This window comes from Drosophila miranda, assembly GCF_003369915.1.
Source record: "Drosophila miranda strain MSH22 chromosome Y unlocalized genomic scaffold, D.miranda_PacBio2.1 Contig_Y6_pilon, whole genome shotgun sequence".
In the NCBI taxonomy this organism is placed as follows: Eukaryota; Metazoa; Arthropoda; class Insecta; order Diptera; family Drosophilidae; genus Drosophila; species Drosophila miranda.
In genome coordinates, this window is record NW_022881651.1 from 531084 (window position 1) to 543057 (window position 11974).

At 39.6% G+C, this 11974-nt stretch overlaps 1 protein-coding gene across 1 annotated transcript in view; it reads left to right on the forward strand.

Moving 5' to 3' along the window:
- The window catches only part of LOC117195131, a 50280-nt gene extending 38945 nt beyond the window's left edge, over nucleotides 1–11335 (forward strand). The window contains exon 3 of the mRNA XM_033399783.1: nucleotides 11276–11335. Coding sequence (XP_033255674.1) covers nucleotides 11276–11335 — 60 coding nt within the window. The remainder of the gene's footprint in view (nucleotides 1–11275) is intronic.
- Nucleotides 11336–11974: the final 639 nt, after the last annotated feature.

An 11974-nucleotide genomic window follows, 5' to 3' on the forward strand; every position in this document is an offset into this window, starting at 1 on the left:
CCTCTCGAATTTCTGCCAACATATCAAGGCGCACCTCGACTTCCGCGGCGGTCAGCTTATCGATTTTATTCCCCGCGAAGGATTCGCCAAGCCTGTGCAATCGATCATATAATGACTGACTTTTACGCTTATACAGACTCAGTCTGGAATCAGCCACCACAATATTTCCGCCCGCGCCTGTATCCAACAACGGAAAATGAAATACCGCTTAAGCGACGATTTATAGACGCGAGAGCGAGAATGCAAGACACGAAAAGTCAAGAACCGCGGCTGCAGCTGCGCAGAGAATGAGAGATTCGACGCTTAAAGTACCGGAATTTGTCTATAAATATTCACTATTCAGCCGCACTCTCACTGAATTTGCACTTGTTGGTAGTTAAACTACCCAACAACAAAATATTGTATAAATAAAAAGTGTTTTAACGGAACGCGATTAAGCAATGGTTTAATATCACGTCGGGGTCACCAATGTTTGAGATGCCAAGCTTTTTTGGCACCTATGTGTTTCAAAAATGAAAAGAGATTTCGGGTTAAACTTTATAATTCGTATTTAATCTTGGTGGCTTAGCGGAAGCCGATTGCTTGCTATTGCCAGATAAACCTTATGCGAGATCGATATGCAACCAATGCGCAGAGGGGTAAGCATAGAACTAAACTATAGACGACGGCGTTAGATCAAAGTGATTGCCGAAGTGGCGGCAGCAGATCAAAGTAGTTGCCGAAGTGGCGGCGGCAGAGAGCCCCTTTAGCGGGGGAGCGCAGCAGCTCTGCAGAACGTCAACGTTTTACAACATAGGCGGCTCTCTCTGCTCATACAATAATAATGTTAAAGTTACGGTTATTCTTCAGCGGCTGGCCCGAACAATAGATGACTATGCAAAAGAAATAAAGTTTAGACTAGAAATAGCATATCAAAGAGCTAGGATATCGCTAGAAAATAAAAAATATTTTGATAACAAAGCATCTGATGTAAGCATAGAAATAGGAAACAAAGTACTATTAAAAAACGAAGTAGGACACAAGTTAGACCCTAGGTATATAGGACCATTTGAGGTCATATGCATAGATGATAAAGATAACATTACCATTAAAGATAGTAAAAATAAGAGACAAACAGTTCATAAAGATAGGCTAAAAATACAGGTATAAAATTTGAAATACCTCATGAAACGGTCTGATCAACCATTGAGAATAATAATACAAAAAAAAAAAAAAAAAAAATATTTGTTTTTAATTATTGATTTATATACACCTATATATAGTGACATATCCATAATTCCCCACATCCCATACACATTATGTTTATGTACAATTCATCCACCCCATCCACACAAGTAACAGGACCCCACTCAAGAATCAATAACTGTTTCTTCCCATACTCCAAGCTAGGGCCCCCCATAATATAAACAATGGACCACATTGTTTCATCAACATTAAAACCACGCCACTCTCGAGAAATCGATTCTTTAGAATCACGCCACTCATGAGGACCAATCAAAGCTACACATAAAACCAAGGAGTATCACATTCCTAGCTCCGTCATGTAATGCAACACCGATCGCCAGCAGTGGATGCCTTTCATCAAAGCTGACGCATCCCCAAATATCGATCCAGGCACGTACGCCACCGACACGAAGATGCAGCCGAGGAAAGCAACGCCCGAAGCCAGAGTCGGGAGTTCCAAGAGAAGGGCTCATGGAAACTAGCCAGCAGCAGAGAGATCAGTTCCGTTTGAGACAAGCAGACGTAAAGTTAAGTCGGGGAATTCAACCAATCTTGTGACATAAAGAAATTAGGTACTAAAAATAATATCTTTTTTAAAAACTAAATTTCGAGTTGCGGATATTTAACTGGCGCAGTCGGTAGGATTTCGTTTAAAATTTACTCCTATATTTCGGTAATGGTCAGCTTGTGTAATTTCTAATTACTGTGATCACGTAATCCCGGAATCGTTAATAAAATTGTGAAATCCGAGCACATACGATTTGCAAAACTAAAATTAAGTGAACTGAAGTAAGCGGAGATAGTGATCCACCAAGAACAGTGAAACACTAAATACAAAATCAAAAAACTTTCAAGTGAACCAAAATAAAGTTAAAAACTACTGAAAACAAAACAAAACCCAATCAACACCAACAACATGGCGTTACCACCACTATCATTGAGCGAAATCCACTTGAACCAGGCACTGCTGTCGATCAGACAAATACCTGCCTATGACGGTTCATCTGGACAGCTAAGCTCATTTATCAAACGAATCGAATATGTATGCGGATTATATCCAACTGAAGATCTTCGCCAACAAAGGATCCTATTTGGAGCGACCGAGATCCAACTGTCAGGAGAGGCACAACGCATATCGCAAATGATACAACCCAACACGTGGCTCGAACTGAAGACGGCGCTGATCAACGAGTTCAAAAATCACACACCATATGAAGAACTCTTACGACAACTATACACCACCAGATTCAACGGCAGTCTTCGTAAGTTTATAGAAGAATTAGAGCATTATTAAAGCATTATAAATAAACAATAAGCTAAACCTAGAAAACATACCAGAAAATAATGTCACTTATAAAAACGCTTTGAACACCACAATTAAAGATGTCATTACTTGAAAACTTCCTGACAGAATGTTCATGACCTTAGCAAGAAAAGATATTACCACATTGTCTAATCTTAAGAAGGCAGCACAAGAAGAAGGATTGTACGAAGCTAGTACAACAGATTCAGGTACAAATAAAGATCAATCGAAATCGTCTCAATCAAACCGAAAGAATGTTGGAAACTATTATGCAAATTATAATACTACTAACTATCACAATCAAACTCAGAGTTCATCTGGAACAGGTCAGACTAATCGAACAAATCAAAATCAAAATTCCAAAAATCCTGGGTTATACAATGAGTTCAAAAATTCCTTGAATCAAGGTAGGGCTCAAAATCCATTCAATCAGCAAATATCTCAAAACCAAGCTAGTGGGAGTGGACCCAACCAACCTACTAAAAGAGGGAGGGAGAGCCAGAGTGGCCAAACGAAGATGGACGTAAATTTTCATCAAGCCGCTTCGGAAGAAACCGAGGAGAACCCTATATAAACATTTCCATTAATAAAAGAATATTAAGGTGTATCGCTGACTCGGGATCCTCGATCAACATCATGAAAGAAAATTATACAGATTCCGAGATAAAAGACGATAACCTTACGGTCCATACCATCAATGGACCTGTCCGTTTAACTAAGAGTATAATGAGGAATGCGAACAAAACATGTCCGTCCGAACAAAAGTTCTACATACATAACTTTTCCGAAAATTATGATATTTTATTAGGAAGAGAATGCTTGATGGCAAGTAAAGCCGTCATCGATTACAGAAATGACACTGTAACACTAGGAGCTAGGTCGTACCCAATCATTCAGAGTGGAGAAGCTATTGAAGCCGGCAAGACCGCACAGAAGTGCACTGATCCCTCTACAAAAGAAGAGAAGATCGCACCTAAGTGCCTTGACCCATCTCCAGAGGGAGATCAATACTTCGCTTCCGCTCTAGACAGTGAATTAAGGGAATGTAATCAATTAAGATTGGAACACTTAAACGACGAAGAGAGGGAAGAGTTAAAGAAGGTCTTATATGAGTTTAAGGATGTGCAGTACAGAGAAGGTGACAATTTGACTTTCACAAGTACAATCAAGCACGAGATCAAAACTCAACATGAAGACCCGGTCTACAGACGACCATACAAATATGCCCAGATACATGATCAGGAGGTAAACCAGCAAATCAAAAATATGATCAGGCAGGGAATAATTCGAAAGTCGAATTCTCCTTACTGCTCGCCCATATCTATGATTCCGAAGAAGATAGATGCTTCAGGAAAGCAAAAATATCGAATGGTAGTAGACTATAGAAGTCTAAATGAAATAACAGTTAAGGACAAATTCCCAACTCCACGAATGGATGAAATCCTAGACAAACTAGGTAAATGTCAGTATTTTACGACAATAGATTTAGCAAAAGGTTTCCATCAAATACCCATGGAACCTAGCTCAATCCCCAAAACTGCGTTCTCCACTAAGCATGGACATTACGAGTTCACTCGTATGCCCACTGCCCCAGCTACCTTCCAAAGATGTATGAACAATCTGCTAGAAGAGTTAATCTTCAAAGATTGCTTTGTATACTTAGATGACATCATTATATTTTCCACTTCATTGGAAGAACACTTGTTGTCACTAAGGAGAGTATTTGGAAAGTTGAGAGACGCCAACTTAAAGCTACAAATGGATAAATGTGAATTCATGAAAAAGGAAACTGAATTCCTAGGTCATGTAGTCACTACTGAAGGAATAGTACCAAATCCAGGCAAAATCTCTGCCATTGTCAAATTTCCAATACCAGAAACGACTAAACAAATAAAGTCATTCTTAGGTCTGTGCGGGTTCTACTGGAAATTCATTCCTAATTTTGCAAACATAGCAAAACCCATGACACTCAAACTAAAGAAAGGAGCTGTCATAGACCCCAAGGATGAAAAGTACGTCGATGCATTTGAGAGACTAAAAGTACTCATCACCTCAGACCCTATCCTTGCGTTCCCAGACTTTGACAAAATGTTCACGGTAACAACCGACGCTAGTAACATAGCATTGGGAGCGGTTTTGTCACAAGAACACAAACCGATCTGCTACGCTAGCAGAACCCTAAATGAACATGAAATAAACTATTCAGCCATCGAAAAGGAATTATTAGCGATCGTATGGGCAACCAAGTATTTCCGTTCATACCTGTTCGGTAGAACATTCGAGATACAAAGCGATCATAAACCCTTGATTTGGTTGAACAGCCTCAAGGAGCCAAATATGAAATTACAAAGGTGGAAAATAAAACTGAATGAGTTTGATTTTAAAATGAAATATCTACCAGGCAAAGAAAATCATGTAGCTGATGCCTTATCAAGGGTAAAGATTAATGAAAATCTCCTTGGAGAAGCTTCCAATAGCGTTGGTGCAACTGTACATAGCGCACAGGAAGACAATCTAAATCACATTGATATCACGGAAAGACCAATTAACTATTACAATCGGCAAATTGAGCTAATAAAAGCCAATGAAGATAAGGTAGAAACAATTCGTTATTTTCACAAGCTAATCATCAAGATCACGTATAAGGAAATGACTAACACCTTAGCGAAGGATATAATAAAGGAATATCTATGCACCAAAAAGAGCGCATTATATTTCCATAACGAAATAGATTTTCCTCCATTCCAAAAAGCCTATTTAGAAATCATTAATTCTAACAATATAACCAAAGCTATTAAATCAAGCACGAAACTCCTAGATATTCAGAATTACGCTGAATTTAAAGAAACCATATTAAAAAATCATAAAGGCTTACTCCATCCAGGGATAGAGAAAACCGTCAATTGGTTTAGGGGAAAATACTATTACCCGGATTATCAAAAACTAATCCAAAACATCATAAACGAATGTCCTACTTGTAATATTGCCAAAACAGAGCATAGAAATACGAAGTTGGCATTCGAAACTACACCGGAAATACTGAACATCAGAGAGAAATACGTCATAGATTTCTATATGGTTGGTAACCAACAGTTCCTATCATGTATTGACGTATACTCGAAGTTTGCCACTCTTGTAGAAGTAAAAAGTCGTGACTGGTTAGAAGCAAAAAGAGCCATCATGAAAGTTTTTAACGAGATGGGCAAACCAATTGAAATCAAAGCCGATAAAGATTCAGCTTTTATGTGCACAGCATTGCAAGCATGGCTGAATGCGGAAAACGTCAAAATAGAGATCACTTCCAGCAAAAATGGAATATCTGACGTAGAAAGATTTCATAAAACAGTAATAAAAAAATTAAGAATAATATCTAGCGAGGATAACCCAGAAGATAGATTCGCGAAGTTTGAATTAATTCTTTATACTTATAATCATAAAACCAAACATAATACCACAAATAGGACACCAGCTGATATATTCATTTATGCAGGCTCACCTGATTATGACACCCAACTAAATAAAGTGAATAAAATCACTCAATTAAATAAAAACCGCATAGAGTATGAAGTAGATACCCGCTATAAACTATCACCTCTAGTTAAGTCTAAGGTAACAAATCCTTTCAAAAGGACGGGCGAAATTAGACAGGTAGACGAAAAACATTATGAAGAAAAGAATAGGGGTAGGAAAATAACTCATTATAAATCAAAATTCAAGAAAAAGAAGAAATCTAATAGAAGCAAATATAATAATTCCAGAGAAACCGAGGAAGTTAATGGAATCGGCGAACTTCAACACAATTAAAATCCTCATCTTCCTCATAATTACCATCGTAATGGCACAGGGCCAAAACATAGAAATAAATCCTATAAAATCCCAAAACGGATATATGATATTCAAAACTGGATCGATTAACATACCTATCAATTACGAATACCATTATCTAACTGTTAATTTAACTAAAACCGAAGAACTATACCAAAATTTATTAATGCAAGCCACTAAATTCCAGGACATAATCCAAATAAAATATCTAGTAGACAAATTGCAAAGAGAAATGAACGGGCTAAAAATAAACAAAAGAAATAAAAGAGGCCTAATCAATATAGTAGGAACAGCCTACAAATATCTCTTTGGAACACTAGATCAGGAAGATAAAGTCGATTTGGAACAAAAAATAGAAAATTTAGCCAGCCATAGCATTCAAATGAATGAACTAAATTTGGTAATAGATGCAGTTAATAGCGGAATAAACGTTATAAGCAAACTAAATGAAGAAAAAGACAGGAATCAACAAATAGAAATTTTGATATTCAATCTACAACATTTCACAGAATATATCGAAGATATAGAACTAGGTATGCAATTAACTAGGCTCGGGATATTTAATCCAAAATTATTAAAACAAGACTACCTGGAACAAATAAATTCTGAGAAAATACTAAATATAAAAACCTCCACATGGCTAAAATCCGATACCAACGAAATTCTAATAATTTCCAACATTCCCAAAGACATTACAAAAGTACCAATCTATAAAATCGTTCCGTATCCAGACGAATTAAATAACATGTTAACAGATATGACATACGACAAGTACTACATAAAAAATGAAGAAGTATTTGTTAAAGAAACTAGATTGAAAACCAATGACAATTGTATAAAAGGAATTTTAATGCAAATTCCCACTAAATGTGAATACTCCAAAACTTTTCAAAACTTTCAAATATACTTTATTGAACCCAATATACTAATCACATGGAATCTTCCAAAAACAACGCTAAACCAGAATTGTGTAAACCAAGAAATCATAGCGGAAGGAAATACCATTATAAAAAGCTACAACTGTTCAATCCAATTAAATGAATTTACAATATCAAAAACAATGTTAGATTTTGCCCAGAATGTTTATATCAACAACAACATAACTAAATTTAAAACCACTGTCGAATGTCCAAACTAATGAAATAATTATGCAATACACCAAATATAGTAACCTATTACAAATAAGTCTACTAATTTCATTTGTCATAATTATATTAGTTATGTAGCTGTTAAATTTAAGAAAATTTCTAAAAGAGTCACGGTTAAATGTATTAACCCTATAATAGAAGCAGAAGAGGAACCAACCTCAGCCACCGCACTTGACACCCCGTCACTATACCCGAGGGTAATCGCCTAGGGACAGGCTAATAACAAACGTTGGGGGAGTGACATATCCATAATTCCACACATCCCATACACATTATGTTTATGTACAATTCATCCACCCCATCCACACAAGTAACAGGACCCCACTCAAGAATCAATAACTGTTTCTTCCCATACTCCAAGCTAGGGCCCCCCATAATATAAACAATGGACCACATTGTTTCATAAACATTAGAATCACGCCACTCTCGAGAAATCGATTCTTTAGAATCACGCCACTCATGAGGACCAATCAAAGCTAGACATAAGACCAAGGAGTATCACATTCCTAGCTCCGTCATGTAATGCAACACCGAGCGCCAGCAGTGGATGCCTTTCATCAAAGCCGACGCATCCCCAAATATCGATCCAGGCACGTACGCCACCGACACGAAGATGCAGCCGAGGAAAGCAACGCCCGAAGCCAGAGTCGGGAGTTCCAAGAGGAGGGCTCATGGAAACTAGCCAGCAGCAGAGAGATCAGTTTGAGACAAGCAGACGTAAAGTTAAGTCGGGGAATTCAACCAATCTTGTGACATAAAGAAATTAAGTACTAAAAATAAAATCTTTTTTAAAAAACTAAATTTCGAGTTGCGGATATTTAACTATATTAAATATTAAATATTAAAAAAAAAAAGAGATAATCAACATACAAGATATCCAAAAAAACAGTGCCCTTGTTAATGTATTATGCGGGATATACTGGGACCATCTGCAAGGCCGGAAAGTGCAAAGCCCGAAAGCACAGGAAATTGCCAACATGACGTTGTCGTTCGGTGGAGCCCAAGTTTGCAACATAAGTGCAGCAGGAGTGATTAATTTGTACTTTTTTTTTCTGGACCATCAACGTAAGGGTAAGTAAATTAGTTACATTTATATTATATTCTTCTAATAATGTATTCCATTCAGCGGGGACGACGCACGCGAAGTATGCTGAGCCTGTTACTCCGGTGCAGAATATTTCTGTTCTGATGATATCTCAGGATATTGAGATATTGAGGATATTGACAACAATATGAACGGTCATACGGAGGAGTCGGCCACAACTCACGATATTGAGGATATTGACAATATGCAGGTGATACGGAGGAGTCGGCCACAACTCAGGATATTAAGGATATTGACAACAATATGCACGGTCATACGGAGGAGTCGGCCACAAATCACGATATTGAGGAGAATATTGACAACATTTCTGACAATATTCACAATATTTCTGATTATACAGTCAATGATATGGAGTGTACTATTTCTGATGAAATATATGATTCGTCTGAGCCAGTGCACCACGTGGAGGAGAAGCAGGAGCAGGAGGTTCGGGAGGATCCGGACTTAAGTAAGTAAATAAGTAAAATTTAAAAAAAATACATATAATAACTTCTTAATTCTCCAGACATGTTTACTGAAGACATTCTTAGTACTGAAAGTGGAAAGGACAATTTGGAAACACCGATTTCCCCAAAGGCTTCGCCCCCGTGCATGGCTGCAAGTGCAAACTATGCGGCAAAATGATTGGAAGGTTGAGCACCTTGCGAAACCACGTAATGAAACAACATTACACAGCAATAAGAGGTATGGTTTCAAGGAATTCGAAGACAATGCAAAAAATTGCTGCCGCTTTTAAGGAAAAACGAGGGGGAACGTTGTGAGTTGCTGCGTACACCGCAACTCTACAGTTATACCCGATACTAAGTCAGTATGGCTCTCCTGCGGCAGACGCCGCTAATATTGAACCACACGACAAAGAGTGCGTGCGAGAGAGACAGAAAATCAGTCTGAGCGTGACGTCGGGCGCTGCGTGGCCACTGCAAATTGATTTCTTGCTTTTGGCTACAAAAATGATCCGATCTGATCCAGATTCAGCAATCTGATAGATATAGTCATTATCTATGATTCTGCGTTTTTAGTTTCCTCGAATGTGCAATATTGTGGATGCAACAGATTTTCGTTCTTTGTGGGGGCGGAAGGGGGTAGGGCGAAATTCTAAGATAAACGTTTTATAGTGAGATCTAACAGAAGTGCTGATATCAAATTTGGTTACTCTAGCCTTAATAATCTCTGAGATTTGTGGATGCCCCAGATTTTCGTCCTTTGCGGGGGCGGAAGGTGGTGTGGCGAAATTTGGACACGAAACGGTCAAGGTCAGATATCACAGGAGTGTGGATACCAAATTTGGTTGCTCTGGCTCTTATAGGTTCTGAGATCCTTGAACTCATATTTTGCAATTGACAAAACCGACCATGAAACCTGTGTGTTAGAGAGAGACAGAGCGAGAAAGAATGAAATTGTTTTCTTGATTCTGGCTATAATAATTATACGATCTGGTTGAGATTTTACACTTTAAAACATATGGTCATCCTCTACGATTCTGCATTTTTGGTTTTATCGTATCTTTAAAAATGTGGATGCCACAGATTTTCGTTCTTTGTGGGGGCGGAAGTGGGCGGGGCAAAGTTTTGAAATATTTTTGTATTAGTGACATATCACAAATGTCTGGATCCAAAACATCGTTGCTCTAGCTCTTATAGTCTTTGAGCACTAGGCGCTGAAGGGGACGGACGGACGGACGGACGGACAGACGGACAGACAGACAGGGCTCAATCGACTCGGCTATTGATGCTGATCAAGAATATATATACTTTATGGGGTCGGAAACGATTCCTTCTGGACGTTACACACATCCACTTTTACCACAAATCTAATATACCCCAATACTCATTTTGAGTATCGGGTATAAAAAGTGACCATGTTAAGACTATCAGAGGAAACTGGGGTGCCGGCCGAGTATTTGAGGGCGATAGTCATGTGCAGCGATGACTATAAAAAAATTGGGTGCCGCTTGTCGGCCGCCAAGACGGATGCAGAGAAGCTGAAGGACATCAACCAATAACTGTTTCGTTTTTTAATTTTAATTTTTGATTTGGCTTGAGTAGACTGATCCAGAGAAGCTGAAGGACAACAACCAATAACTGTTTCGTTTTTTAATTTTAATATTTGATTTGAGTAGAAAAACTCGCCTGTTATTCGTAAATGTAACGACTGAAAATAAACTTATTGACAAAAAAGGGAGGAGTATTTATATTGTGTGGGCGCCTTTGGGCCAAGAAATCATCAAAGCTATTCACGTCGCACAGTTTGGGAAAAAACTGGACTGGAGTGGAGTCGACTGGAGGGACTGCAATGACACTTGCCGGCTGGCGGCCTCTTGGAAATTTTAAGCCTCGTTAAGCTTCTGGTCAACCGCCTGGCTGGTCTGCCTGAGCGCTCCATCGAATGGATTAACCTTCGCTCTGGATATACTGGATGCCCTTTTGGATTACAGGACTATCCTCTTTAGCGCCTTTGAATGGATAAACAAAGTGCATGTCCTACATGGATTACAGCCGTATAGCGCATCATAAAAGGTAAGAAATCAAGCCACAAATTGAATGCCTAACACAGCAAATGCTTAACCCATGACACCACCAAAAGGGGGAGAGGGAGTAGAGGGGGATAAGTGCCCCCTATTAATCCTAAGTGCTTCCTGTGATTTTATGTAAATTTTTACACTGGAAACAGAGGACTCCAAAGAGACCTCTCGATCAGCAATTCAATGTACAAATGACAGGTTGGCTGTGACACAAAACAGCAGCTTAAGGAAGATGTAAAGCCAAGCAGATGCTCCTGTCAGAGCCAGACCTGTCAGAGCCAGAGCGAGTTCAGCTCGATAGAGCGCACTGAGTCGGACTCGGAGTGGGAGGAGCTCTCCGACGGCCCTTCCCCAGGGTCTCCCCGCTGGAGTCCCTCGGCGCAGTCGTGCTCTGTACAATGCAGCCGGAGCACCGTCAGCGCATGGTGGCCTTGTACCACCTCGTCTTGGAGACCGCTGTGGTCAAGGTCGTGCTGCTGGTGCTGCAACTGCTGTGCTGCGCGGTGTTCTGGCTGGTCGAGAAGACCGTGGGCTTCAACGAAACCGTCGGCTCGAAGCGCCACCGATTGTGGAACAGCAAGTTCAAGCCAGTTGCTATGGCGCATGGCCAATGCCCGGGGCGACGAGACGCTCGTCTTCTTTGCCGTGCTCATGACCACGCCCTGGCTGTTCTCCCTCAGCCTCCTGGGATTCATCCTGTCCCTGGCGGCGCTCCTAAAGAAGACCGTCGAGCAGCTGGTGTTCCAGATACGCCTGCACCTCGTGCTCTAGGGGCAGCCATCGAGCAGAAAGCAGCAAGCAGTATCCAATCACACACTGACAGAAGACACACGGCCACACGCCCGACA